General features: G+C 62.7%; 3 protein-coding genes across 3 annotated transcripts; 2 read left to right on the top strand and 1 right to left on the bottom strand.

Moving 5' to 3' along the window:
- The first annotated feature begins 1,200 nt into the window (after positions 1 to 1,200).
- Positions 1,201 to 15,117, top strand: STK11 (serine/threonine kinase 11). The gene is made up of 10 exons (XM_075543724.1): positions 1,201 to 2,058; positions 6,035 to 6,118; positions 6,469 to 6,558; positions 6,659 to 6,791; positions 6,874 to 7,010; positions 7,168 to 7,295; positions 10,626 to 10,683; positions 10,954 to 11,156; positions 13,330 to 13,550; positions 14,050 to 15,117. Exons 1-9 carry the CDS (start codon positions 1,769 to 1,771, stop codon positions 13,527 to 13,529), a joined length of 1,323 nt encoding a protein of 440 aa, XP_075399839.1. The 5' UTR covers positions 1,201 to 1,768; the 3' UTR covers positions 13,530 to 13,550; positions 14,050 to 15,117.
- CBARP (CACN subunit beta associated regulatory protein) lies at positions 14,964 to 22,950 on the bottom strand. The gene is made up of 10 exons (XM_075543715.1): positions 22,702 to 22,950; positions 21,318 to 21,427; positions 21,106 to 21,245; positions 20,548 to 20,612; positions 20,210 to 20,354; positions 19,983 to 20,139; positions 19,676 to 19,816; positions 19,180 to 19,396; positions 17,726 to 17,900; positions 14,964 to 16,952 (listed from the first exon to the last, which is right to left on the bottom strand). Exons 2-10 carry the CDS (start codon positions 21,405 to 21,407, stop codon positions 15,926 to 15,928), a joined length of 2,157 nt encoding a protein of 718 aa, XP_075399830.1. The 5' UTR covers positions 21,408 to 21,427; positions 22,702 to 22,950; the 3' UTR covers positions 14,964 to 15,925.
- A 2,855-nt stretch (positions 22,951 to 25,805) lies between these two features.
- On the top strand, positions 25,806 to 27,515 carry ATP5F1D (ATP synthase F1 subunit delta). Its single transcript, XM_075543702.1, has 4 exons — positions 25,806 to 26,056; positions 26,506 to 26,659; positions 27,005 to 27,093; positions 27,192 to 27,515. Exons 1-4 carry the CDS (start codon positions 25,916 to 25,918, stop codon positions 27,312 to 27,314), a joined length of 507 nt encoding a protein of 168 aa, XP_075399817.1. The 5' UTR covers positions 25,806 to 25,915; the 3' UTR covers positions 27,315 to 27,515.
- Positions 27,516 to 27,906: the final 391 nt, after the last annotated feature.

Raw genomic sequence — 27,906 nt, 5'->3', positions numbered from 1 at the left:
CATAGAGATGGACAGCATGGAAACCCACAGGGGCAGTTCTACTGTCCCTCCAATCAGAAAGGGTGAGAGCCTGGGATCTTCAGAAATGCCCTGAGCTGGGCTGCCAGGGCTGGGGCAGATCCTGCCTTAGGCCAGATAGAGGGCTTCCCCCGCCCACACCTAGATTCCCCACTTCCGGTTTTGAGAAAGCCGCCCTGTGTGCTGGCCTGCCGCTGACCTGGGAACCCCAGGGGGCAAGGGAAGCGGGTGGGCCCCTCTCCTGGCTGCAGGCCTCTTGAGGGAGCCAGCCTGTCTCTGTTCCAGGTTGTTTCCATGGGTGGTCTGCACTCCATTCTGGGGAATTCTGCGCGCGTGTGTGCTGAGGCAGTCTGTGCCTAGATTGTGTTTGTTTAGCGAGTGTCCGCTTGCTGGAAGCCTGAGCTACTTAATACTCACCCAGCACTGAGGAGCAGCAGGGACCCAGGAGGTGGTAACAGGTTCAAGTCCACTCAGGACCCGGCACTCTCTCGAGGGGAAAGCTAGCCAGGGACTGCCTTCCCTCCACACTCAGCTTGGCTCTGACACAACGGGGTCGCCGGGAGCGTTTGCTTTCAGGAGCAGAAAGGTGGGAAATAAAGGTTGGTGCGGAAACAGCTGTTTTAAATACTTTGTCAACTTTTGCTATGAACTGTCCACTCTGAGCTACTTTTTGACCCTTGACCTCGTTCCCAAGGTGGCGTTGGGGAGGGGCTCAGCGAAAGCGCCCCCGAGGGCCCGCCCCCTCTCCCCACTCCCCGAGCCGCAATCGCGACCCTAGAGAGGCATGCCCACTGCGCGTGCCCTGCGAGGTGGCAGTTGGCGCTCGCGTCCCGATCCCTAAGTAAGGCCGAACCCCTTGGAGGTCAACGCCCCGGCCTCGCCTCCAGGCGCTCATCCCGCCCCCTCCCGGAGACGGGCGCACCCACGAGCCAATGAGAAAGCCTAATTAGCCCACGGGGCACGGCCAAGAGGGAACCAATCCTCGCTCAGGCGCCCGCCCGAGTCCAAACGAACCAATGAGCAGACGCAGTGCGGCGGGTTGCGGGGCGGGGCCGGTGGCTCCAGCCAACGGACGTGCACGTCGGCGGCGCGAGAGGGCGGGTCCTGCGCGGGGGTGGGGGGTGCGCGGCGGCCGCGGCGCGGGGGGTGAGGGGGGAGGGAGGTAAACAAGATGGCGGTAGCGTGTCGGGCGCGGAAGGGGGAGGCGGCCCGGGGCGGCCGCTAGTGAGCTCGGCCGGCCGGCGGGCGGGAGCGGCGGGGCGGCCGCGCGCGGTGGGCCGGCCTTGCATGGGCTGGGCCCCCTCGCCGCCCCGCCTCCTGCACACACGCGGCGGGGGGACGCGCCGCCCGGGCCCCGGCAGCTCCGGATCCCGGCCGGGAGCCTGCGGCCTGGGCCGCCCCGCCGCCCGGAGTCCCGCGGGCCGACGGAGCTCGGGCCGGGGAGCGCGCTCGGCCTGCCGTTTGCGCGGCCGCCCCGCGAGGGCGCCTCGGGTGCGGCGGCGAGAGGGCGCCCGGAGCCCCCCGCCCGGCGGCCGCCGCGCCCCGCGGGCCGGAGGGGAGGCGCGCGGCGCGGCCTGGGCTCGCAGCCGCGCCCCGAAAGTTGGTCCGGGCAGAGCCGGCGCGGGGCCCGGCATGGCCCGCCTTGGCCCGCGCCGGCCGCGCGCCTGCCGGCGGGACTGAGAGCCCGGGGCATGAGGTGGGCGCCGCCCGGGCTCTGAGCACTTGGAGTGTGCGGACTTCGGGGGGCGGCATGGATGTGGCGGAGCCCCCGCCGCTGGCCATGTTCTCGGAAGGCGAGCTCATGTCGGTGGGCATGGACACCTTCATCCACCGCATCGACTCCACCGAGGTCATCTACCAGCCGCGCCGCAAGCGCGCCAAGCTCATCGGCAAGTACCTGATGGGCGACCTGCTGGGCGAGGGCTCCTACGGCAAGGTGAAGGAGGTGCTGGACTCGGAGACGCTGTGCCGCCGCGCCGTCAAGATCCTCAAGAAGAAGAAGCTGCGCCGCATCCCCAACGGGGAGGCCAACGTCAAGAAGTGAGTGTGTGACCGGCCGATGGTCGGGAATCGGACACCCCCACTCCCTGCGTCCAGAAGTGAGTGTGTGAGAGTGAGGGGGGCGGCCCGGACCCCGAACGGAGAGGCCAACGTCTAGAAGTGAGTGTGTGAGTGAGGGGGGCGCGGCCCGGACCCCCAACTGGGTGGCCAACGTCAAGAAGTGAGTGTGCCTGTGTGAGAGTGGGTGGGTGGGGGCTCGGACCACCAACAGTGAGGCCAATGGGAAGAATTGTGAGAGTGTAGGGGGGCTTGGATGCTCCCTAACTGCCCCCTTCCTACCTGTCCTTCTCCTCCCTCCCTAACTGCCCCCACTACCTGCTCCCTCCCTTCCTAACTGCCCCCCCCTCCTGCTTCACTACCTCCTTCCCGGACTTCCTACCTGCCCCTCCCCCCAACTTCCCAACTTTCTCCTCAATCCCTGGTATTACTTCCTACACTCTGCTTGGCCCCCAAATGCTTCCCTGCCAGTAGTGTGTCGTTCCCCCCCAACCCCACACTTCCTACCTGCTGCCCTCCTGCCCGCGCCTCCCGGAACTGGCTTCCTACTCTACACCCTCCCACCCCTCTCCCAGCCCAACTCTAACTCCCTGCCTCCTGTTCCCCAACTGACTCCCAACCTGCCCCCCACTGACTTCCTGTCTGACTCCCTTCCTCTTCCATTCTTCCTCTTGTCCTGGATCCCCAGCCTCACCTCACTGTATTCCCACCACCAACTTTCCTCTGCCCTGCCCTCCCCAGACTCCGCGCTACCCTCGGTGGGGTTATGTGTTGGTCCCAGCTCCCGGCCTGTGGGGAGCACCCCCTGCCGCTACTGCGGGTATGTGGCCTGTTTACCCTGTGCCAGGGGAGTCCCCACACTGCCAAAATGGGCTGTTGGCATTGGCTTATCTCAGGCCAGCAGGCGGGGAGGGGGAGGGACTCTCCCTCCCTCTCTCTCCCTCCCTCCCTCTCTCTCCCTCCCTCCCTCTCTCTCCCTCCCTCCCTCGCTGTGGAGGGCAGCTGTGGCTCCCAGCAAGGGACCCCCTGGGCAAGGAGCCTGGGGTGCTGGCTCTCTGGGGTCTAGAGCAGCCCCCTACCTTCCCCCTGTGGCCCCTAGGCTGCAGAGCAGGGTCTTACTTCTCTGTGGCTTGTTTGATAGCTTCTGAGGGGCTTCTGGGTGACTTGAACCTTCAGCCACTTTGCTGACCACTGAGGCCACAACCTAGGGGGCCCTGGAGACAGCAGGGCAGGCCTTGACTCCCAGAGTAACCAGAAATACCCTGTCAGATGCCCCTGGCTGGGTTCTGCGGGGCCTGCATGGTGGCTAGGGTCCCTGTACACCCCTGATCTTGGGCTCCCTTAGGGCACCACCATTTGCTTGTGGGACCCTTATCACCCTGTCCCACCGTGGTGCTGGTCTGGTGCTAGGTGGGGTTAGGGTTAATGTCCAGTGCTTGATAAGGTGGGGATGCTGAGGCCATGGGGGTCAGGAGTGGAGAGGGCTGGGGCTATGGGGGTCAGGAGAAGGGAGGGCTGGGGCTGTGGGAGTCAGGAGGGAGACTCCCACCTGGCAGGTGATGAGTATAGGTCCTGCTGAGGCAGGAGTATCAAGCCTTTGGGCAGAGGTCCCATGTCAGGGCACTGCCTGAGGCCCCAGGGAGGGACTAGCTGTCTAGGTGCTGTCAAGCACACCACCCAGTGTCAGGACAGAAAAGATTCCAGAAAGTACTCTGCTCTGGGGAAAATGCTTGAGACCCTCACAGGACACTATCACAGGATACTGGGCACAGACACCCTGGCCCAGGCACCTGGACTTTTGAAAGTACCCTTGCCGCCAAGCACGTCAGACTATGTGCTGGCCCTGCTGAGGCTTTGTGGGGGAGCCAGGGAGCTGAGCCTCCCTGACAGTCTGGGTAGTCAGCGGGCCTGTGAGCTCTTGCAGTGTCCCTGTCCCTGCCCCCTGGCAGCCGCGTCACCAGCCTGGCCCGGGAGAAAGGTCTCCTTGGGGACCAGATTATCTCCAAGCCCCCTCGGGCTCCCTGCTCCGGGACAGGGACCCCCCCTGTCCTGCACGGTGACAAGGGCCCCTCTGAGGTTTTTGAGCACTTGGATACCCTCCTGTGAGAAGCTGGGTGGGTGAGCTGGGGGGTTCTGGGCAGAGAGAAAGTATGTCCCCTCAGATCTGTCCACCTACTCACCATCACGTCCCAACTTTGCATCTTGCTGGTGGTTACTAGTGTGTGGGTTGATGGTCCCAGTGGGGTGGGGGGGCGCTGCTCACAGGAGCCTTGGGTGTCGCTGCTGTGACCTGTGACCTGAGGTTCTGGCAGTGGCGCAGGTCAGGTGCTTGGTCCTGGGCAGCTACCCTTCCGACCTCTAGGGGCCAGGCTCAGCCCCAGTGGGCCGGCGTGGGCCTGCCACAGGCTGTCCACTACTGTGTGTCCTCCTTTCCGTCCATGGCAGCTCACACTGATCCTATGCCAAGTGTATAGACTTGTCCGCTGCCAGAATGTTCTGCTGCCTCCACACAGAAGCCTGCACCCACCCTGCCCCGGCCCACAGGGCTGCTCTGACTCAGTGCGTCCACGTGCTTTATATGCATAGTGCCACGTGACCCCAGTCTTGTATGTCCAGTTCCTCTCTCCCAGGACCAAGTGTCCCAGGCTTGTCCATCTTGTGGCCAGTGTCAGCCCCCACCCACCCCCCCAGTGGCCTGGTGACAGCCCTGTGTGGACATGGACTGTTAGCTAGGCTGCCCCACCTCCTAGCCCAGTCAGAATGCAGCTGTAGACATTGCAAGCTAGTTTTTCCTGCCCCTGAGTGAGCCCCTGCATCTTTCTCGGGGCCCCAGCAGGTAGCCCCTTTTAGCTGCCAGAGGCCCTTCCCGACACAGGGCCAGGCCTGGAGCCCAGCTGTCATGCAGGCCCGTTTGCTCTGTGCAGAACCCGAGCAATGTGCGCGGCTGTGCCCATCCACAGTTCTCTGCTCACTCCACAGGGGCAGGGCAGCTGTCTGTGTGGCTCTGGGCCACTTGCCGTGTGTTCAGGGCCTGGGTTCTCTAGCGGAGATCCTCGCACACTTCGTGGGACCTCTCTCCCTTCCCCCACCCTGGCCGGAAGGCCCCATTTCCTTCCTGTCAGCAGTACTTCCCTCGACGGATGGACGCTCTGGCCGTAGCAGCCAGTGCTCCTAGAGCTTGACTGGCCAGCCCTCTTCTGCCTAGGCCCTGGCCCGATGTCGATGCCACCCCCTCCAGCACATCCACGTCACACCACCCCTGATGTCCCCAGACCACAAAGGACACATCACAAACCCCCAGCGTCCACAGACCACACATGACACACTACACCCTCCCAACATCTATAGGACCACACAAGTGACTTACTGCCACTGCAGACACATCTCCAGTCAGATCAGGACATCTAAGTGACCTGCTGGGTTCTCTTGGGAGACAGAAGACCCAGTGCCCCTTCGATGTCCATCCCAGGAGCCAGGGCCTTGGCTTGGCCTTGGAGACAAGAGTGAGCCCAGGCAGGCTCCCTAGTGCCCCTTGCTCAGACCCTGTGGCAGCACCTCTGAGCCATTCAACTAGACCCGAGCCTTGTGCAGGCAGACAGCCCCACCCCTGCATTCCGTGTTGGGGCACCCTGCGGCAGGGAGGGTGCAGTGTGTCCTGTGTGGCCCTGTTAACGCTGGGAGAGTCCAGCTGCTGTCTGTCAGCCGGACTGTGAGCCTGCACCAGAAATAGCCCTGCCTGGAGTCATTGGGGCAGGAATTAACCTGGGAAGGGGTGACTGCTCAGTCTAGCCTGTGCAGGTGGGAATGGGTCCTCTTCTAGCCGGTCCCCTGCCTAGCAGATGGCCCTCCACCTGCTCCTTGCACAGCCTGCGTGGACCTCAGGATGGGCCAGCCTGGGTCTCGGGGCCTGAATGGCGGGGGTGATGATGGGGTATGCTAACCCTGCCCTTTCCTGTAGGGAGATCCAGCTCCTGCGCCGGCTGCAGCACCGCAATGTCATCCAGCTTGTGGATGTGCTGTGCAATGAGGAGAAGCAGAAGATATATCCTGTCTGTGTGTGTGTGTGCGCACGCACATGGGTGGAGGGGACTGTGTAACCAGGAGAAGCAGAAGAGATATTGTGTGTGTGTGAGCACAGTGTGTGTCTGAGTGTGTCAGCTTGCTCTGTGTTGTGTGTGTGAGCGTACACTGAGGGGGCATGGAGACATCCTCCCAGGGGCTGCCTGGCTCGAAGCCTCCTTGCAGCCAAAAGACACAAAATGGCAGGTGAGTGCCCAACTCCTGTCGTGAGTCAGCCTCATGGTGGAACGGTGGTGTCCTCTGCCCGGTGTGCAGAGTGCCTGGGGCAGGTCAGGCAGGCGGCCCCAGCTGTGCTTTCCTTGACGGGCACACGTATATGGTGATGGAGTACTGCGTGTGCGGCATGCAGGAGATGCTGGACAGCGTGCCTGAGAAGAGGTTCCCCGTGTGCCAGGCCCATGGGTGAGTCCACAGCTACCCCCTCCCCACCCACTCCAGCCACTCCCAGGGGCTTAAGGGACACCATAGCGGAGGGCCTGGGCCAGCATGTGCCTGCCTGCAGGTACTTCTGCCAGCTCATCGACGGACTTGAGTACCTGCACAGCCAGGGCATCGTGCACAAGGACATCAAACCCGGCAACCTGCTGCTCACCACTGCTGGCACCCTCAAGATCTCTGACCTGGGCGTGGCCGAGGTGCGTTGGGTGGGCCGGGGCCTGTGGGTGGGGTGGGCTGAGGTCTGTGGGCGGGTACGCTGATGAGACCGTGGCCACACAGGCCCTGCACCCATTTGCTGAGGACGACACGTGCAGGACCAGCCAGGGCTCCCCAGCCTTCCAGCCACCCGAGATCGCCAACGGTCTGGACACGTTCTCTGGTTTCAAGGTGGACATTTGGTCAGCGGGGGTCACTCTGTAAGTGCCCTGCCATGGCTGTAGACCCTGTCCTCCCCTGCTCTGGTGGGCACCCTTGCAGATCCTGCCCTTATTGTGCCAGGGGTCCCCCATCCCCCAAGTCTATGATGGGCCCCCATGCAGACCCCACCCTTAGTGCTCCTCCCTCCACACACAGCTACAACATCACGACGGGCCTCTACCCTTTTGAAGGCGACAACATCTACAAGCTGTTTGAGAACATCGGGAAGGGGGACTACACCATCCCCAGTGACTGTGGCCCGCCCTTGTCCGACCTACTGAGAGGTAGTGCGGGGCAGGTGGGGTGAGCCGGGCAGGGAGAGTGGGCTACAGTGGAGGAGGTGTTCAGGGACAGGCCCCAGGAAGGCCGTGGTGTTGGCTAGCAGGGTCTCCTGCCACAGCTCTGGCAGGTGGATCTGGTGCACAGTCATGGCTGGGGACACATGGCTAAGTAAGGTACTTGTGAGGGTATCAGCAGGGCCCCTGGGTGGGCTACCGAGCAGTCTGCTGGAGTTCCCTGTCTTAGAGGCCACATGGACTTGGGAACTCCAGGAAGTGGCACATGCTTCAGCCATAGGGTGGCTGGCATCTGTCTACAGCCTCCAGCCGCCGGTGCTGGCAACTCAGGGTGCAGCAGCGGGTGGTCGGCAAGCAGCCCTTGACCTCCTGCCCTGCTTTCTGCTTGGCAGCCAAGGCCCCTCTGCCTCCCGGAGGGTAGACTTGTGTGGCCAGGCCTGGCTGTCTTCAGCAGTGCCCAGGGACTTGGATGGCACTGACAACTTGCTGTGTTCAGAAGGCAGTCTGCCTGGAAGGAACTAACGCATCTGACCAGGTGGTTCCATCAGGACAGGCTCTTGGCCAAGAGGATTGGCCAGTGCTGCAGGCAGCCTAGCTCTTTCTCAAGGACAGGGATGGGGGTCGCTGAGCTTGCTGCCATGTCAGATGGCCTCTGTGTCCCAAACCAGGGGACGCTGTTCCCAGTGCTGGGACCCTGGGCTCCGAGGACAAGGCTCGCTCCTGGCTCTTCTTGATGGTGGTGAGCTTGTTTGCATATTCCCACTCGACAGTTGACTACCCCTCCTGGGCACGTGAACGTTGGCCTTTGTAAAAGGGAAAGGGAGGAAGCCGATGTGGCGACAGTACCGTGGACTGTCTTAGAACAAGAGCAGCCAGCATGCCCTGGAGAGCCGAGGACGGGGGGCCAGCCCCTGGGAAGGCCATCATGCTTGGTCAAGTGCAGGGGCAGCGGAAACGGGGAAGGCCTTCGATGTGATGGAGTGTCCTGCGGCTGCGTCAGATCAGTGGGCTCTCATACAAGCATGGTGGTGAGTCTGGCACAGCCACCGGCAGCAGCAGTCCAGCCCGCTGTGAGTCAGAACCGACTAGATGGTGCGAGGAAAGAGGAGCGGTGTGTTCGCCTTTGTGTGGGCAAAGAGTGTCTATGTCCTGCGGACAGTCAGAGAATGAAGGGAGGACAGAAGTAAAGATGGTGGGACTTCTCAGGGGTTTCGGCCTTGGTCCGCAGACAGGACGACTATGAGGGTGGCTGAATCAGAGGCCACTCACTGCTACCATCATCCCCGGCCAGCAAGGGTTCTGCTCACTGGGTTGCATGTCTGGAAGGCTGCCCAATTCTTGGGTGACTGGTACCACGTTTGCATAGTCCCACCCAGTAGCTTTGTGCGATTGAGGCAGGAAATGGGAGGTGGTTGAATAGGTCACAGGACCACCTCCACCCAGTACCTGTCCCTGCACTGGAGTTTTGATTCTGTTTGTGGCAGGCTTTCTGTGAACTTTTATTTTTTTGAACTTTTCTAGAATCAGCTGGCACCTCTGTGTGGCTGGGTTGCATTTGACTGTGTTGGCTTTGCCTCTGGCAGGGTTGCTGGTCATGGTGCTGCAGTGTCCCAGAGGCCCTGCCTTGAGTGCGAGCAGGCACTCGTGAGCAGAGCTTGTGCCTGCCCCAGGTGGGGAGAGAGCCAGCTGCTGTCCAGCCAGCTGCTCGTGCTGACCCCCGGCATCCTTTGGGGGACTTGCAGGCCCTGCCCAGAGCTTCCTGCCACCACCCTGGATAGCCTGGTCTCCGTGGGAGGGCTTCCTCTGTTCTCATCAGCCCACCCCTGCAGCTGCCTGGTTCCTTCCTGGTTGGTTCTGACCTGCGCTTGGCTCTACTTGGCTCTCTTCCCCATGCTGACCACTGGGTGGCAGTCGGCTGCTGGTCTGTCCACTCTGGTCCTCGGCGGGCCCAGGGCCACTGAGCTTCTCCAGTGCGTTTCAAGGCTGGCCTCTGGATACAAGGAGGTCCTGCAGCACTGGTCCCTGGGTCTCCATAGGCCACAGGTAAAAGTGCTCACACACATATAAGAGCATCCTGGGGATGGATGAGTGTACACACACTGGAGCAATGCTGTGTTCTCTGTCCTGTGGTGACCCTGTGTCTGTCTGTCTGTCTGCAGCCATGCCCATGGCATCTCCAGGGGCTGTGGTCCTCACAAGCCCAATGTGACAGGCGAATCCCGCTGGTCTCTAAGGTGATGTCACTTAGTCCTCACCGTTATGGTTGGAGCTGCCCCAGCTGACAGAGGCCCCTTTGACCACTATCTTCAGACCCTGAGGCCCCAGGTCTCAGTGCTGACTGGGCACTGCACGTAGACCCCCCATGCCTGTCATCCTAAGTGGCCCTGCCTGGCCTTGGCGGCCCCCACCTGTATGTGAACACTGACCTCGAACTCTCGGCGGGCGGGCCTCTAGATGGGGATCAAGGTGCTTGGTGGTCCCATGTGCACATGGAGGGATGAGGCTCCTGGTCCAGTTGGGGCCCCCCGCAGGCTCTGGTGTACTGCTGTGTGTGACCCTTTGCAGGTGGGGAGCGAGGGTGTCATTATTCCCTGATGCCCACGAGCTGGTGAGGCCACAGGAGTGGCAGACATCCAGGGGTTGTAGCTCCTCGACTCTGGTCAGCAGTGCGGACGCACCGTTGCTCTGTGGGAGAAAGATGTCTGTTTGCTCTCGTGATGAGTTGGTGCCCTGGAAACACAGGGGCAGTTCCACCTTGTCTGCAGGCTTGCAGTGAGTTGGCATCACTGAGGTGGCAGCGAGTCTGGTTTGGGCTTTGTCCTGTGTGAGGCCATAGGCTTGGAGGCCGCCCGAGGCATGTGTTGGTTCTCTCTGGCCCCTGTTCTTGATAAGCATTGCGTGTGGACTCAGGTCAGTGATTGTGGGCAGGGGGTGGTGGTGGGGAGCCATATGTTGGGAAGGGCTCGGTGGCCCCTTCACTGCAGCTGGTACCCTCTCCACAAGTTAGTCACTCCCTGGTGTGGGACCAGCCCACTGGAGCTCATAGTCGGCTGTAACGCAGGGCCCCAAATCCCTGCGGGCCTTGAGCAACGTGAACACCATTGTACGTGCAGTCTTTGCTGAAGGTGGACATGGTGGTGGCTCCGGGAAACCTGACCCACCTGCCTCAACTCTGGCAAGAAGACAAGTCTGTCCAGCGCTCTGGCTCCTCAGACCCGTGGAGGGTTAGGCAGACCTGTGAGGGTTGAGCAGGAAGTGGCAGGAGGGTGTGGGACCTGGACCTGCGTGCTCTGCTGACCACAGCATCTCTACCCTCAGGAATGCTTGAGTATGAGCCGGCTCGCAGGCTCTCCATCCAGCAAATTCGGCGCCACAGGTGGGTGAGTGTGTGTGTGGGGGGGCTACAGGTGAGGAGGGCAGCACGGCTGCAGTGGGGCACATGGGTGAGCTGGCAGAGTCCTGAGAACGCCCAGGTGGCTGTCGGTGGGAAGTGGTGCCAGGACAGTGGTCTGCTGTGGTTCCGGTGACCCTGTCGTGAGCTGGCTGCAGCCCAGCACTGCTGTGCGCAGTCTGGGCTTTGGGGGGGGCGGGTACCTGCGTCCGTCCTGGCTGTAGCCTGAGATCTCCCTGCCATGTCTCCTCACAGCTGGTTCCGGAAGAAGCACCCAGTGGCCGAGGCTCCGGTGCCCATCCCTCCCAGCCCGGACACCAAAGACCGGTGGCGCAGCATGACGGTGGTGCCCTACCTCGAAGACCTGCACAGCTGCGCCGGCGACATGGACGAGGACGGCGACGGCCTGCTGGACATGGAGGATGACATCATCTACACTCAGGACTTCACTGTGCCTGGTGAGGCCCCTCCCATCCACTCTGCTCCACCCACAGGGATACATACCCCTCCCCTCCTGTGTCCCACCTACACCTACATTACCCCCCCCCCCATCCCACCAGGGTCATTCCTTGACATCTCCAACCCCGACAGCTTTGGCCCCTGCCTCCCTACATACCTGCCTTTCCCAGCTTGCCCCTCACTTCCCCTGTAGCCCCTCCCTGAGGACCAGACCATGTGGGAGAGTGGCGGGGCAGGGAGATGGAGGGCCAGTGGGAGTTTGGGGGTCCCAGAGCACCCTCTTTGCCCTGACGCCCCACCCTCTTCCCTAGGTGACGAGGCCGAGGCTGAGGCAGGGCTTAGAGAGGAGATGGGCTCGCTGTGCAGCGTGGGCTCCGGCCTTTCTGGAGAGGACCCTCGGGCTGTCTTAGTGTAGCCGCTTCCCTCGCGGCCTGCCTGCCTGGCCAGTAGGCCAGAAGTACCCTCCTGGGGCGGGACCAGGCTTGGCCCCGTCGGGTACAGGCCCCACCTTCCGGGCTAAGGTTTTGCTGGTGGTGGGGTGGGGGCTACTTGTCAGGTGTAGTGTCATAAAAGATTTGCTCATTGCCATGGCCGCTGTCTGTCTGCAGGGATGCTTTTATCCTTTCTGTCCCCTTTCTAGCTCAGTCCATCTGGGAGCTCGGCCTGTGGGCAGGTGTGGGGCCTAGAAGCACCCACTGCAGAGGCAGGGCTGGGCCCCAGACACCTGGCTCTCTACTCATTTTGCAAGCTGGGTGCTGGCCCAGAGCCTGAGGGCTGACTGATCTCCACTCCCCTGTGGTGGTGGTGGTGGTGCAGGGGCAGAGGGGCCTGGGTGTACCTGAGGCTCACAGGCCTAACCTTATACCACCCCCTGCCTCCCTGCCGGTGTTGGCACACTGCTTCAGGGTAGCTGGAGCTCAGCAGCCACTGGAGAAATGTGGGTGGCCTGTGTGGTGGTGCATCTCTACACCACCAGAAACTTGCTGGCTGGGGTGCTGTGTCCAGGCACACCCAGTCCCAGGCGGAGCCTGAAACCCAGCTCCACTGGACAGGCTTGGGTGGGCTGTCACCAGGGACTCAATGTAAACAGGCAGCTCGGTAGCGTCCACACTTACCTGAGACACCCCTTGTCCTTGCAATGCTGAGCAAGGGGATCATGAGCTGCCCCGGGAGGGACCCTGCCCTTGCTGCCCTGCAGCCTTTTGACATCATTAGAGCAGACCTCAAAGTTGGGCCGGACTGGGGAGAGGCCTGTGGCTCTGCACCCACCCACACCCACCCCCCGTTAGCAGGGAGAGGGCGGTGGGGGTGGGGGTGGGGCGGGGCGGGACTCGTGCAGGGGAGCTGTGTGTGTGACCTCCAGACTGATGTAGCTCAGGTCAGGGCTGATGTGTCAGGGTAGCGTGGCCAGGCTAAGTGGACAACCATCCTTGTGTGATGAGCATGTTCCTCGAACTCCCAGGTGCCTTGGACAGGCTGGGGACACGCCTCCCTAAAACCCAAGCATAGGCGACCTGCAAGAAGGGACCAGCTTCCTCCACTATGCCCCATGGGCATGGTGAGATCCTGCCTGTCCCCGGGCTTCATGGGGACTCAGTAAGGGCCGGGCAGGAGGGCGCGCGGCAGGAAATTAACATGATGTGGGGGAATGGAGGTGGGCATTGAGGACCCAGCAGGAGCACATAGCCACATGCACCTCCTGGAGCCGGAATAACAGCTGCTGCAACCAGAGAGGTTGGTCATTCAGGAGACATCCTTCCAGACCCGCTTCTCTTCTGGAGCGGGAACCGCGGAGGCCTTTCCGCGGTGGCAGCAGCTCTGTTGGGCAGCTCCCTGGTGCGTCTTAGGCGCCAGCCGGAGCAGCAGGGTCAGGCAACGGATCTGCAGGGCTTCACCAGGCACGTTGGCCTGCTTTCCCCGACAGCAACCTCTGTCACTGTTAGGGCGGCCCAAGGCAGTGGAATGTGCCAGCCCCATAGGGGACAGGACCTGGTCCTCTCCCGCCCAGCCCCTGCCCCAGCCCCACTCCCCGGAGGTGAGTCCGAGTGCGCTGGCAAGGGCCGAGGCAGCTTCAGTGCGCTTGCGCACCAGGCCGGCGATCCCAGAATGCTGTGCGTGGGGCCAACGGCCCGCCCCTGCTCCTGCTCAGGACATTGCGCTGTACCTTCCCAGGACAGGTCATAGAGGAGGAGGCTGCCCAGAACGGACAGAGCCGGGGTCTGCCCAAGGTCATGTGTGTGAATGGCACCGAGACCGCCCAGCCGGGTCCCAGGTCCAGGGCTGAGCGCCGCACCAGCGCCTCCAACCCAGCTCGCCGGGCCTGCTCTGCGAGCAGCAAGATCCGCCGCCTATCGGCCTGCAAGCAGCAGTGAGGACACCGCGTCTGGCTACAGGTGAGGGCCCTCCGTGTCCACGCCGCTCCCTAGAGAGGGCGCCTTGGCTGGCGTGTGGGTGGAGGCTGGTCCATACCGAGAACATCTCTTCGGGCTGCCAGCAGGTCCGCCCACAGCTGGTCCACCGCAGGGGTCATGTGTATAGGCACCCCCATCCCATCTCACCCACACAGTCTGCTCTATTCTGGCGTCTTGGGCCCTGAGGTGCTGCGTCCTGCCACCTGGTGTCGGGGAGGGGTGCTGGGGCGGGCCCCCGGCCTCGTCTTAATCCCTGCTCTGCACACGAGTGGGTGCCCACAGCTAATATTTGCTAGGCCGGCTTGTGCTGACAGCCCATCCCCCACAAGCTTGGTGCAGCCCATGGCCTTCACCGTGGGCCGCAGGGGCCTCTTGGGGAAAAGGAGGGCTTCAGTCGCCACGCCCCAGGATGCAGAGGGCTTGCTGGTGGCAGCACTACTTGCTGGCCCAGTGTGACCCACCTCTGCCTTCCCTTCCGCAGCCTGGCCCTGGGCTCCTCAGGCCCTCCTCAGTCTTCCCACCGACGCCCAGCCCACCACTTGCCTGGGAACAACTTCACCGGCACACGTTACGCTTTGGCCACCCTCGGGGAGCCATGAGTGCCCTGGAGGGGCTGGGCGGGGGACAGCAGGGACCGAGCCCCACTCCCACCCGGACCACCTGGCCTCAGCTCCTCACCAATGGACACAACTTCCTGTTGACTGGCAGCCCTCCCCCAGCGCGGGGAGGAGGGACAGTGCCCAGGCCGGAGGTGTCGGCCGTGGGCGAAGCCATCGAGATGCACTTTATGTTTAGACTACTGGTGTCTCTGCCTCGCCCGTGTTTGTTTTGACTCTGCTACATTAGAGCCTGCCACCGCTCGTGACGTGTCCCCACAGGTCACAGCACCAACGGCGCCGGGGTGCAAACAGGCTCCCGGCCCCACAGCGCATGCCCAGCCGCTGAGGGTGCCACGCGGCTGCCTTCTGTTCTCGTTTGGTTGGTTCCTTTTTCTTTTTTAAGAAAAAAATAAAAGCGAGGTGGACTGAGCTGTGGCTGTGCAGGTGCTTGGGTGCTGCCGGGTGGCTGTGTCGGCTGTCAGGTGGAGGCTCTGGCGTCAGTCCCTCCCTTCTGCCGTTCCCAAGGAGTGGCTTTTAAGACCTAGGCTGTCGGGTACTGGGATAAGCAACAGGAGGCATCTAGGGCAATTCCGTACTTGGTTATGTGGGAACTGCCTGGCCTGTGCCCACTGGGTGTGTGTGTGTGGGGGGGGTGGGGGTGGAGGGTGCTACTTCTGCAGAGCTCAACCCCTTGCCTCTTGGTGCCCAGACCCAGCCCCACAGCTTCACCACCAGTGGTGTCCAGCCACCCCTCCAAAGGTCGCCATGCCCCAGGGTCCACAGAGCAGCAAGCCACGAGTTTTCAGACTATTTATAACCAACCAGAGAACAAAAACACAATGAAAAACCATGACAGTCGGAGTGCACACTGGGTAGAGGCTGGGCAGGGTGACCGTGGCGGCAGGGGCTGCCCATCTTTTGGCAATAAATAAAGCTTGGGAAAACTTGAACCCTGGGCCGTTTGGCATTTCTTTAACGTCCATTTAAACACTATTGGTGCCCTTCCAGTTCCTTTGGATAACACAGCTGCAGGGGCGGGCAGCCCGTTCACATGCAGAGGGTTCCGGGGAGATGGAGGAGGCGGGAGGAGCCGCTGGGGGCCGGGTGAAGGGTGAGGGTTGGAGCAGCAAATAGCAGCAGCAGTTGTGGCGGCGGCGGGCGGTTATTGCTCAGAGGGGGCGCAGGTGGCCGTGAGCACACGCCGCAGTGAGGTAATCAGCTTCAAGGGTCGACAGCGCTCCCTAGGACCAACCTCCCCACAGACCATGGTGGGCCATGACCTTGCGGCTACCTCTAAGGCTACCCAGGTAACGCCTGCGCACTGATTACCAGCCCCGTGTGACCGGATTGGCTCTCACGAAGGAGGGTTCTGTGCATGCACCTTGGTACACCATCTACCTTTTCAGGTTGAAGCCCCAACGCACGTGTCCGAGGCCACCCGCCAGTAAGCCCAGTGCCAGCTGTCCCATGATGGTTCCCACCACCCATAGGCCACTATCTGGGGCCAAAGGTAGTAGGAATAGTTCTCAGTAGGCCGAAGACTCAATTTTCCCATTGTCCAGCAGCCCCCAAGCCTGTCGCCTCTGGACACCTTGGGGACTGGACACCTCTTAGGGCCTGTGCCTGTACGCCCTGGGGCGACCAGCGACCTATGTGCTTGTGTGCCACGTGACCTGGAGGTCGCGCACGCGCGCCAGGCTCTGCGCCTCCCGTCCCCGAAGCCTGGTGCTGCGCTGCCGGTTACTAGGAACCTGAGGCTTATGCCGGGCTGTGGTCGGGGGACGTTGGAGCGGCTGCTGCCAACGTTGGGGCCGGGGGGCCGGGCTGGGCAAAGCGCGGTGGGAAGAGTCTCTCTTCGAGGCCGGCCGCCAGCTTGTGCAGTAAAGATTCTGGGGGCTCGAGGCACAGGCCCGAGCCAGGGCAGCCTCCACCTCCGGGCTCCTCCTCGATGACCGGGATGGCGGCGGCCCCGTCGTCCGGCCCTGTGCCCGCGCCACGCGTAGGTGGCGGTGGACCATCGACGCTGTCGCCTCGACGCAAGGGCGCCCGCGCGGGGCGGGGCTCGGTGCCATGAGGGAGCGGGGCCTGCATGGCACGTGTGCCCGGATCGCTGTGTTGCCGGCCGCGCTGCCACTGCTTGCGCGAGTGAGGGTGCGCGCGCGTTCGGTGGCGCGCGGCCCCGGGGGTGTCGTCGAATTGCGGGTCGTGGCGGAGGAACTCGTGGAAAAGCGCGTCCGTCTTCTCGTCGATGCTGTAGTCGCGGCGCGGCGCGCGACGGGGCCAGGCGCGCGGGCTGCGGGGCTGAGCAGGGGCTGCTACATCCTCCAAGCTGTCGGCTGCGCGGCCCTCGCTGAAGGACACGCGCTTATCGGGGGCGCCGGGCAGCCCGTCTTCCCCTGCGCCGCGGCCTTCGATGCTGGCGTAGCCGCTGTCCATCTGCAGCAGCTTGCGCGGGCCCCCCGTGTCGCCCCCGTCGCCCTCCTTGGGCCGCGTCGTCACCGGCGGCGGCGATGAGGAGGGCGGGAAGGTGGGCGCGGCGCCCCCAGAGCCGGAGCTGTCTCCACTGCGCACTGAGTCTCGATCGTTGCCGCTGCTGCTGTGGTCCGAGGCGGCCGCCGCGTGCAGTTCGAGCGAGGCGCGCAGACTCCAGATGTCGCTGCAGGCTGCGTGCTCTGGTCCTACCTCTCGCTCGGCTTCCAAGTCCTGCTGCTGCTGCTGCTGCTGCTCCAGGGGGGACTCAGGACTGGCTCCTCCCAAGGCGCCCTGCCCCTCAGGTGCCTCTAGCCTGCAAGCCAGCGGGCATCAGGGGACCTGTCTGCCAGGACCCTGCTACCCAGTCCAGCCCCCCCCCACCTACCTCAGGGCGGGGTGGGGGGTGGGGGTGGCGGCTGCAAGACTTAAGAGTCATTCTGAAATGCTGGCCAGGACAGAGCAGGGCCTGCCCCACCCTGCTGAGTAGGAAGGACCTTCTTGCCAGCAAGTGGGCAGCTCCTCCCCCAAACAGATCCACTGGGATGAATTTCTGATCTCCATGTGGCCCACCGGGGGTAGCTGTTCCCCTACTACTAGGAAACTCTGGGTAGTCACCCAGCTGCCCATTCCCATCCCACCTGAACCCACAGGAACCAGGATGAAGAGATAGAGGAAGGGCCCGGTGCTGAGCAGAGCAATCCAGCACTCACTGTGCCTCACCTGCCCAGAGCACCAGGCGCTCCCTGGCAGCTCCAGAAGCCAGCCTGGGTAGACTCAGCCACTATGGCTTCTAGCCCTGGGACGGGGCCACCAGAAAGCCCTGCAGTGCCTGGAGGAGTGTGCTCCAGTCATGGGCCCACCTAGCTGGGTGTCAGTCCTGGGTGCCCCCCCAGGCCCTCCACCCTTACCAGGTCTGTCCCTGCTTCCCTCCTGCAGTCCATGGTGGGCAGGCGGGCCCAACGAGTCCGCTTCGGGAGGGGCTGTGCAGAGCAGGGCACACCCACGTGTCTGCAGGGCCGCCTGAGGGAGAAAGGGCCAGCGGGGCCCCCGAGTCCACCCCTAGCACCTCTATCTACTGAGAAATACCTGCCGAGAGCGGGGGGCGGGCTGGAGGGGCTGGCCAGGGAGGGGTGGGGGAAAGCCACGGCGTCACCAGCCCGGGCGATGTACTGGATGAGGTCCACGTGGGTGACATCCCCCTCCTGCTCCATGCTCTCACTGGCTGCCCGCTGCCGCTGGAAGTGGTGTCGCTTGGGGGACCCTGTGCAGAGGAGGAGGGAGGGTCTGTCAGCACATCTGGCCAGGTGAGGCCCAGCAGCTCCCCAGGACCAGTGCTGCCATGGGGGTCCAGTGCCCCATGTGTTGGTGCTATCCCAGGGCCTGCAGGAGCAGACCAATGCCAGGCCTCCTCCCGCAGAGCCTCAGGGCTCAACATGCAGCTGAAGGGATCACTGGGCAGACGGCAGAGGCAGAGAAAGACAGGGACCGGAGGTAAGGGGGCACAGCTGCCGGAAGGAGTGGGAGTGTGGCAGACTGGGATGGGGGGTGCAGGGAAGTGTGGGGTTGCCCAGCCCCACCCGTGGGCCTCTGGCCACAGACCAGGCCTCCCACGCCAGAGAGGCCTGGGAGAAGCTTCTGTGGCAAGTCTTGGGGCGGGGAGGCCAGTTACCCAGCAAACAGGTTCTGGGTGCTCCTGCAACTGTATGTGACTGTAATCGTGCTCCACATCACTGGCTCCCCCACCCCATCCCGCAGAAGCCACTCTTATGCCTGTGCCGCTGAACCCCAAGTCTCGGCTCCAAGCAGTATGGTGCCTGACCCCTGAGGGCCAAGAGATGCGCCCTATACCTGCATGGCTGAACCTCAAGCTTTGTTTCTAAGCAATATAGGTCCCTCCCTGGGGTGGGCGCACCTACCCCTCCCTACCTACACAGGTGAACATCAGTCTTGGCTAGAAGCAACACTGGCCCACACCTGGGCGGCTTCTCCAGCCAAGCTCCGCCCTGCCAGGTGACCCTGCAACTTTGCTTTCAGCAGTGCTGACCACTGACCTCAAGATCAACCCCCGGCCCCCAGTTCCAGCTAAACAGCCCCCACTGGGTTAAGGTCCATGACAGTGCTCTCAGCCACACCTGTCCCCACCCCTCAACCTCACTTTCCTTGTTCTGGGTAGTAAGACTGCTGAGGCCCCAGAGGGCTGCATCTCTGAACCCAGGGGTGGCACACTGAGGCCCATGGCCCAAACCAGCCCACCAGCCGCATCGCTCCTGCCCTGGAACCGAGGTGAGAGGCACACTTGCACCAGAACCCAGAGCTCTCGCCCTGGAACTTGACAGACTTTTGTGACCTCTGCACCTTTCTGCAGCCAGAGAAGGCCACACTGAAACCTGTAGAGCCACCGGGCAGGGGTTCCTGGGCAACAGGTCAGCAGGCATGAGAGGGGGAGGGCCCCCGGAAGGCAGAGGACACCTCAGAGGTCAGCCTCAGGGGGGGTCCTGGCTCGGCTGCCTACACGCCCTCCCTCCGGGGGCCATGCCCACCTCTCGTGTCCAGGCTGCATGCTCGCTGGCTTGTCTCCAGCTTCCACTTCTTGACCTTGAAGTAGGGGCTGGCCCCGTCCAAGCTGGCGTGGCGCCGCAGGCGAGTGAGGAAGGGCAGGACGGAGCCTGCCCCAGAGCTGGAGCCAACGCAGGCCTCCCCAGGCACTGCCATGGCCCCTGGCCCACCAGGCTTGCTGCCAAGGGGCCCTGCGTCCAGCTGGCCGGGAGAAGGGGGGCTGTGAGCGCTGGAGTGCCCATGTGTATCCCAACACCCTCAGGCTGGGACTCTCCTCCCCAGAGCTGCCTGCAACCCCCCTGCCTCCTGTTGGGAAAGGTCTGAATGGAGGTTTGGGAGATGACCGGGCTCCACAGCTAGGTGGAAAGGGTCATCTACAGCCCTGGGCACATCCTCTGGGGCACCTGGACCCTGAGTAGACTAGCTAGGGATCCCTCCCCTGAGCCCAGGCTGGCTCAGCGCACCCACTCGGCTCCTTACCGAGGTGCCCTCCCCGGAGTCGCTGGATGCCGACGGGCTGATCTCCACGAGGTCAGTGCTGCCGGCAGCAGAGTTGAAGGGGTCACCTGGCAGGGCGGAGCTGGGGCCCACAGAGCGGCCGGTGAGGGCCTTCCCCGGGGGCTGTGGGACAGAGCCGTAGGGGAGCAGTGACAGGTCAAAGGGCATAGGACATTAGCTATCCTGGGCCTAACGCCATCCCACCTCCAGACTTAGAGGCACAGGACCTGGGCACAGGAGCTGCCTGCCACCTCCCAGCCCTGTGGGCTGGCCCCGGCTCCTTGCTTACCTGGAAGATGGCGAGGTTGGCCTTGGAGGTGGTGGCAACCGCGCTGGCCTCACCCCCATCACACTCGTGGATGGTGACAATCTTGAGTGGGGGCAAGTGCAGGTGGGTGAGACGTGCGTTCTTGAGGTGGTGGAAGTCGCCTTCTGTCAGGGTGTACCTGTGTAGTGCGCCCAGACTCATCAGCAATGCGCCACCTCAACTCCCCCCCTTGGGAGGCACCCCCTTACCGGCGCCCCTTGTCCTGAGTCTTCCGGCTCTGCTCAAACAGGGCTGCCTCGTTGAAGGAAACGCGGCGGCCAGTGGCGCTGGTAGAGAGGAAACGCTCCGTCTCAGCATCCTGGCCCTCAGCATCCTCGCCCCGCGAGTCGGGGTCTGTGGAGCAGAGGCAGAGGGGTGGGCTGTGCCTGGTCACGCTCTGCCCTCGCCCGAGGGCACCTATGCAGTGGGCTTTAAGGAAACCGGGACGAATCGGAATTGGGTCATGCCCAGTCTGGTGGGGAGACAGACAGTGTGATCAGGCGGCTAGGGGAGAGGGGCTGGGGCCATAGGGTGCCTCATGTCTCACCTTGGGCTAGGTGAGCACTGTTGTCCAGGTAGGTGGTGGTGGTCTTCTCTGCTTCCTCCATGGCTCTAGAAGGGTGGCATAGCAACACTCTGAGCGCCTGCAGAAATCTACCCCTAGGCCCAGCCAGAGGCTCACTCTGAGGCAGGCCCCTGGCCAGCACGCTGCCCAATACTCAGCCTGGCGTAGGCACACCCAGGTACACACCTGTGTACCTAGATCTCACACACACGCACACACACACATCTCTGTATTCACCTTTGTGCAACTAGGTGCACTGATGTACTCAGACCACACATACACGCGCACACCTCTGCACAGAGATGCACATGCAACTATGAACATCCTGGTTTACACATGCTGCATACCTGCTTTCAACCACACACATCTATATCCCCATACTAGACACCCGAGTCTCTGAACAGATCTCACATACCTGCACTTTACATGCCTCCTATACACACAAGTGCACCTCACACCCTGCCCACACACATTTGCACATACCTCCCACCTGCCCAGATATCACACGCCAGGGCTCACGCCTGTGTACCCCCACCTCACCTGTGGCCCCTCCGGTGCCCCTCCCAGCACCGCCGGCACAGCAGCAGCAGGCCAGAGAGCACCACCAGGGTGCCCCCCACAAACAAGCACATTACCACCACCAGAACTGTGTAGTTGTCCAGGACCGGGTTGGGCGCCACCTGCAAGGAACGCAGTCAGGAGCTCTGGACTGAATGCTCAGGCCCACCCCTACCCCCCCACCCCTCACTCACCGTGGGTTGCCCCGTGGTGTTGTCCCAGGACATGGTCATCGCAACAGTGGTGGCAGCAGTGGCTGTGGCCATGGTGGCCGTAGGCTGCATCTCGAGGCCAGAAAAAGGTCCTGGAGGAGGGCAGGGCCTGCTCAGCGCCCACATGTCCTCTGCTCACAGCCCACAGGAGCCGTTGAAGTCAGCTCCCCAACCATAGCAGGAGCCCACATGTAGGGTGGTGACTCATGGTCAGGGATGGGGAGCCCTGAGAAGCCCCCCCTGCCCTGAGTGGGCTGCGTGGTCGCAAGCAGGGGTTCTCTGTACCACTCCATCTTTGGAGGGGACGGCTGGGGCGGTGCGCCAACACCCACTTTGGGCCAGTCAGTGGGCAGCACCCCTCTAAGAAATGAGAAAACAGGCCAGGACCCAAAAATCCCCATATCCTGTCTACCCTTCAAAGTAGGGGATGCCCCCCCCCCTCACGGGGACCCAGATTCCCATGGAGGGAGGCAGCAGGGAAGCACCGCGGCTGCCGGGGTTCACCCACGGCAGTGAGCCTGGTCACAACTGGGCCATGAGGGTCCCCCCCCCCCCGCCCCCCCTCTGCAGAGCTTGTGGGAAAGGAGGACCCGGCGGCGTGCACATCGACTCCTGCCGGAAGAATCTGGTTCCCATGGCGACGGCGCAGGCTCGGGGGTGGGTGGGGCGGGAGCGGGAGGGTTGCCAGGGAGCAGGGCTGGAGTGGAGCGGCGGGGGAGGCCCTGCAGGGGCGGCTGCGGAGCCGCCGGGCAGGCGGGCGAGCAAAATGGCTGCGGCCGCCTCCCGTGGGCCCACCCTGGCCTCAGGGCCGCCTGGACACTGCCCTGCCCCCACACTCAGCTCAGCCTTGCGGGGGTCCGGCGGCTGCTCCCGGAAACCAGTCCTGACTAGGCATGAGGCCACAGGGTCCTGTCCCAAAGCCAGGGGACAGTGGGGAAACTGAGGCCTGGGTAAGGGAGGCTGCAGGCAGAGGCCGGCGGGCTCCCCAGCCCCAGGTGCGGGTGCGGGCAGAGATGTCGGTCGGGGAATGAGTTCATGCTGGGGTGAGGCGCTGGGACCACGAAGAGTGCGAGAGGCGGAGGGAAGGAGGGAGGGGTGCTGGAGAGGCAAGCTCGGGAAGGGGGTCCCCACGGCGGCTCGGGTTCCCTCGAGCTTGCTCAGCACCTACCCGGAGGTGCCCAACCAGTCTTAGGGTGGGGCGGGCGAGTGGCCTAGACCCCAGTCCCAGGCGCCTCTCTGGGGGGCTCGCCCATCCAATACGGAGAAACTGAGGTCGAGCAGGACGCGGGCAGGGCCCCTCGGGAGGCCAAGGGGCGGGGCGCGGAGCCCCAGGTTGGGGACTGGACCCTGGCCCGGCCGCTCCTACCTGTGCGCGGGGGCCGCGGCGGCGGCGGCTGCAGCTCCGGGCTCGCTGGCCGGGCGGCGCGGAGAGGCGCGGATTTATGAATGGAGCACGCGCGGCCACCGCGCCCGGGAGTGGCAGGAGGGGCGCGCACGTGACCGCGTTGGCGGCGCGCCCGGCCCGGTGGGTCGCGCTCCGGGCCGCTCGCGGCCGCTCCGTCCCGGCGGGCCGCCCCCGCCGCGCTCTGCCGCCTCGTCTGGCTTGCTCGCTCCGAGCCGGCCACCGCCTCCCCTTCCCTTCCGGCGGGGGCGGGGGCGGGGGGCGGAGTCTGCACTCCCGGCGCCCCCTCCCCACATGAAACCGCTGATCCCCGCCCCCGAACTAGGGGCGCTCCTCTGCTCCCGGACTACCCCACCCCCACCCCACCCCTCAGGTCTGTTGACAGCTTCGGGGCTCAGGGCATGCAATCTGGGGTGCCCAACTCCTCTTAGTTCAAGGATGAGACGCACAGCTTGCTCCCGCGTACCTCTGGGTCTTCAGGATGCCCCGCCCAGGGAGCTGGGAGCATCGTACATAAGAGTCCCCCAACACTTGGCTGGCACCATCCAAGCCTCACCCTGTGACCCTCCCGGGGTGAATCCAGCAAACTGCTGTCTATAATCAGAGCGATCCCATAGGCCAAAGTAGGGTGCACACCCCGGGGGTCCTGAGGCTGTGAATCTTTAGGGAGCAAACCACCCCATAGATCCGCCTCTAAATTGCAGTTGGTTGATTTGAACGGCTGACCTTGTGGTTAGCCGTTCTACGCCTAACCTACAAATCTGTGCTGGACGACCAGAGTCCAGTCTTGGGGTGACCTTTATACAGGGCAACCTAAACCCTAGCCCCCTCAAAACACCCATCTTCCCAAATGCTCACCCTACAGACATGCCACCAGCCTGGTCTAGGTACCTGCTACGCCCCCATCAGCCCCGGGGAAGTCCTCCTGGCTCTCCATGGCCCCTGGTCTCATGGCTGTACTCTCTGGTTCCTCAGTCCCCCAGCCTCAGGCCAGCCTGGGGGTGCAGGTGGGCTTTGCACATCAGGTGCCTTCCCCTTTTAGCTGCAGAAGTGATTACCTCTTTCCCTCACTCCTTCAACTCTTTTCCCAAGGCTGAAACCTCATGTCTAGCCCCCTGCCAAGTTCTCTCTCCCTGGGGTGGGCTTTACTTTCCCCTGGACTGTTCACTCCCTACTCTCTCTGCTCTGCGAAGAGAGCAGGAGTTAAGTGCTGGTTGGACCAGGGCAGCCTTAGGGCAAACGGACTCAGGTGCAAAGGCCCTGGGGCCACAATGGATGTGCTGAAAAGCCATGTGAGCAAGGGCGTGGAGGGGGCTGCCAGGGCTTGGGGCTGCAGGGAGGCCATTTAGTGGTCCCCAGCGGGAGGATGACAATGAGCTTTTGACTTTACAAAAAGACACCCTCTAAATGTTTAGGGACAAGGCTTCCTGTGGGGCCAGAAGAGGAGGCTGGAACAAGCCAGGCCGGTGATGGTGGCAGTGCTGGACCAGACTGGCCTCAGACGGGTCCGCGATAGGTTTCTGGTTATAAGCCCAGCTTCAGGTCTTGAGTATGCAGTGTTCTCAGAGCCCAGGGGAGGCGCCAAGGCCTGGAGCCGCTAACCTGCGTGAGCGCGGGGGCGGGGTGCTGACGTCAGAGCCGCGACCGAGGCTGCGCGGGCTGCGGCTGACGTCAGCGGAGCTCCGGCCCGCCCGCGCACGCGCCCCTGCGTCAGCGTCGCGTGTGGGCGACCGGGTTCTCGGGCTCGTGGCGCCACCTTTCGGCCAGGACGCGCGTGGTCCCTGGGACTCCTACACCTGCAAGCACCTTGTCACATGCAGCTCTACCCCTGCTGTCCCTCTAGCCTTGACCTTTGGTACAACGAAAACAAACCAGCAATGATCGCGGAGGCTTGTTTAATATCCAACTTGCCGCTCGGGTAACTACAAGAGGCAATGAAACGCACCCTGGAGATTAAGAATTTTCAGATTCCTCTGTTCCACTTGGTCTGCTTCGCGGAGGATAGATAGGGCCAGAACAGGGTTTTGCATAACAATTCACCCTAAAACACTCTTGCCCCACCTAGAGAATTATGTAACTACAAGGGCAAAGTGCGGTGGGGTAGGTTGACTTCCTAAACTAATTAAAAACAAAAAACCTCCCGCCCAGGGAGCTTGATTCATAGCGACCCTATAGGACAAGGAAGAGCTGCCCCTGTGGGGTTCGAGGCTCAGTGCCTTCCAGAGCAGAAAGTCCCATCTTTCTCAGGCGGTTCAGCTAGTGGGTTTTAACCTATGCCTGACTTTAGCAGCCCAACGTGTAACCCACCAGAGCTCATTACCAGACTATTATTTAACCTAAAGGTGACTTTAGAAAATCAGCTTTCTCGGGAACTGAGTACAAGAATCTACGTATAGCTTCCTGGAGTGGGGGTGAGGGGACGGGCAGCAGAGAAGGAGGGGTGGGGTGGGGAGACGTCGGACAGTGTAATATATGAAAAAATACTAATTTATGAATGATGAAGGGTTCATGAAGTAGGGGTAAGTGGGGAGGAAGGGGGAAAATGAGCAGCAGATATTAAGGGCTCAAGTAGAAGGCATATGTTTTGAGAATGGTGATGCAACAAATGTACACATGTTCTTGACCCAATGGATGGATGTATGGATTATGATAAGAATTGTACGAGCCCCCAATAAAATTATTTTTTTAAAAAGAAAAGAAAATCAGCTTTCTCAAGACTCAAAACGCCATCTAAAGGAAAGGCCTTGAGTGGGTCACCCCAACTCCCCGGACCCCCAAACCTGGATTCCACAAAAATTAAGTCTCATATTCAAGCGGCACCTCAAACATAATGAACTAAATTACACCTCGGGCATCCTCGCAGGTTTTCAATGGCCCTCCCCAAAAGAGCTGTGTTTCTGCTTCTGACCCATCCTCTTGAGTGCTAGCGCGGGCCTCCAGAGCTATAGGACCAGCTGGAAAATCACACCCCCAGCAAGCCTTGCGCCATGCGGGCAAGAGGAAGAGAACGTCGCCCGCAGCCCCCTGGGAGTCGTAGTTCGCGCCTGCGCCGTGGCGCGTACTGGCTTTCCCAGACTTCCTCGCGAGCCGTCCTTCTCGCCCTCCAGGCCGCCCGCGCTCGGCTCCAGTTCGTCCGCCGCTGCCGCCCGCTCTCTGCGCCTGGTTTCCCGCTGCCGCCATGCTGTCCGCCACGCTGCTCCGCCGCCCCGGCCTGGGCCGCCTCATGTGCCTGGCCCGCACCTACGCCGAGGCCGCCGCCGCTCCGGCCCCTGCCGCGGGTCCGGGGCAGATGTCCTTCACCTTCGCGTCGCCCACCCAGGTTCGGACGCCACTCGGCTCGCACTCCGGCCCCTGGTGCCCTTCGTCCACGGACCCGTCCCCTCCCCTCGCCGGACCCCTAGCCGCCCTGCAACCCCATTCGTTGACCTGAGGACCCCCACTTTCTAGTGCTGGAATCTGGCCCCCTCCCAGCCCTGGGCTTGATCCGTGCACGCCCAGAATCTGGCCCCTGCCGCTCCTGCTGCGCCACCTTTCTGGCCCGAGACCTCTGATCCCCCGAAACAAACGTTTCTCTCCCCTTGCCCTTCAGACACTCTGGGTGGAGGGAGGGTTATGGTTCTTGTCTCATTCTCGATGATTATACAAATGGGCACAGGGGTGGGGTCTCTACCCCAGGAATCATTGACTGCTTGGACCCTGCCTGCACAGCTCCTGAAGGTGGTCAAATGCTGACCAGACAGTGACCGCTCCTGCCCTCCCCTTCCTCAGGTGTTCTTCAATGAGGCCAACGTCCGCCAGGTGGATGTGCCCACACTGACGGGATCCTTTGGCATCCTGGCATCCCACGTGCCCACGCTGCAGGTCCTGCGGCCCGGCCTGGTGGTCGTCCATGCGGAGGACGGCTCCTCCACCAAGTACTTTGGTGAGCCGTGGGGCGGGCACCTAAGCCTTCATTCTCATTGAGATGAGCAGGCTGACACCTGGGGCACCATGGGTTCAGAGGGGCACACAAGACCCTGTACCCCCCTGGCTCACAGGTGGTAGTGTGAGCTGACAGGTGTGGGAAGAGAGGTACTGCGGGGGCCGGAGAGCAGGGAGCAACCCCATCCTCTCCATGCCTTGGGGAGCGAGGAGGATTCCCCTGGTGGGCCCATAGGAGAAGCCTGGGACAGCTCTGGAAGAGTGGGTGGGGCCCCGGTTAGGATGTGGCTCTTCTGCTGTGGCTCAGCGTGGTCCCTGGGATTGCCCTTCTCACTATGCCCCCCAGTGAGCAGCGGCTCCATCACAGTGAATGCAGACTCCTCTGTGCAGCTGTTGGCTGAGGAGGCTGTGACTCTGGACATGCTGGACCTGGGGGTGAGTGCCAGGCTGGGAGAGGGGCAGGGGCTCTGTTTCCTGCCTGCCCTTTACTCATACCCATCCCACCCCCACCCCCCTTGTCTTGGCCCCTGCAGGCAGCCAAGGCCAACCTGGAGAAGGCACAGTCGGAACTGTCAGGAGCTGGGGACGAGGCCCAGCGGGCTGAGATCCAGATCAGGATCGAGGCTAGTGAGGCCCTGGTGAAGGCCCTCGAGTAGCCGTGTGCCTACAGTGCAGGTGGGCAGAGAGCAGAGGCTGGGGTATCAACGCTCAGGAGCCAGTGCAGTACCCAGGGAGCTGCTCCTGCCTGCAGCCTGACAGCAGTCCTTCACTCCCTGCCCATCACAGGCAGCCGTGGAGACAGTCCTCCTGGACAAGCACCGATCCCTCTGAACCCCGATTAAAAACCAGGAACTATACTCTGCTGTTGTTTCACTCCTGCTGAGGTGGGGACCAGGAAGGGGTCCCAATGTCTCCTAATGAAGTGCAGAGATTAGCTGGGGGCCACCAGGCAGGGTCAGGGACCATCCAAGGCTTGGGTGGGCCAGAGGGTTCAGGCAGTGGGTGTGGCATTGATGCCTAGGGCCATCCAAGGCCCAGCCCTGAGAAAGGGCTGGACTCACTTGCTCCCATGCAGACCTGCCCTGGGCAAACCCACATTAGGTTGCCCCCTCTCCCACAACACACACACCCCTCCCACAACACACACAGGGAGTCCAAGTCCTTGAGTTCTCAGCCACCCTGGTGCTATAAATAAAACCCAGGACCACTGGACCAGCTGGCCTCACTGGGCTCAGGCCCTGCTGGGAG

The sequence above is a fragment of the Tenrec ecaudatus genome, chromosome 1 (assembly GCF_050624435.1).
Source record: "Tenrec ecaudatus isolate mTenEca1 chromosome 1, mTenEca1.hap1, whole genome shotgun sequence".
NCBI lineage: Eukaryota > Metazoa > Chordata > Mammalia > Afrosoricida > Tenrecidae > Tenrec > Tenrec ecaudatus.
The sequence above is the reverse complement of the archived record's forward strand: the minus strand, read 5'-3'. Positions and strand labels throughout refer to the sequence as shown.

What these genes read in the sequence shown, in the direction of transcription:
- ATP5F1D (XM_075543702.1), top strand. Translation starts at nt 25,916, where the DNA reads ATGCTGTCCGCCACGCTGCTCCGCCGCCCCGGCCTGGGCCGCCTCATG. An exon ending in CTCCTCCACCAAGTACTTTG is followed by an intron (nt 26,660 to 27,004) that starts GTGAGCCGTGGG and finishes TATGCCCCCCAG; the next exon opens with TGAGCAGCGGCTCCATCACA. An exon ending in TGGACATGCTGGACCTGGGG is followed by an intron (nt 27,094 to 27,191) that starts GTGAGTGCCAGG and finishes TGGCCCCTGCAG; the next exon opens with GCAGCCAAGGCCAACCTGGA.
- CBARP (XM_075543715.1), bottom strand. Translation starts at nt 21,407, where the DNA reads ATGCAGCCTACGGCCACCATGGCCACAGCCACTGCTGCCACCACTGTT. An exon ending in CAGTGCTCACCTAGCCCAAG is followed by an intron (nt 20,355 to 20,547) that starts GTGAGACATGAG and finishes TCTGCTCCACAG; the next exon opens with ACCCCGACTCGCGGGGCGAG. An exon ending in ACTCCGGGGAGGGCACCTCG is followed by an intron (nt 19,397 to 19,675) that starts GTAAGGAGCCGA and finishes TCTCCCGGCCAG; the next exon opens with CTGGACGCAGGGCCCCTTGG.
- STK11 (XM_075543724.1), top strand. Translation starts at nt 1,769, where the DNA reads ATGGATGTGGCGGAGCCCCCGCCGCTGGCCATGTTCTCGGAAGGCGAG. An exon ending in AATGAGGAGAAGCAGAAGAT is followed by an intron (nt 6,119 to 6,468) that starts ATATCCTGTCTG and finishes TGACGGGCACAC; the next exon opens with GTATATGGTGATGGAGTACT. An exon ending in TCAGGACTTCACTGTGCCTG is followed by an intron (nt 11,157 to 13,329) that starts GTGAGGCCCCTC and finishes GTACCTTCCCAG; the next exon opens with GACAGGTCATAGAGGAGGAG.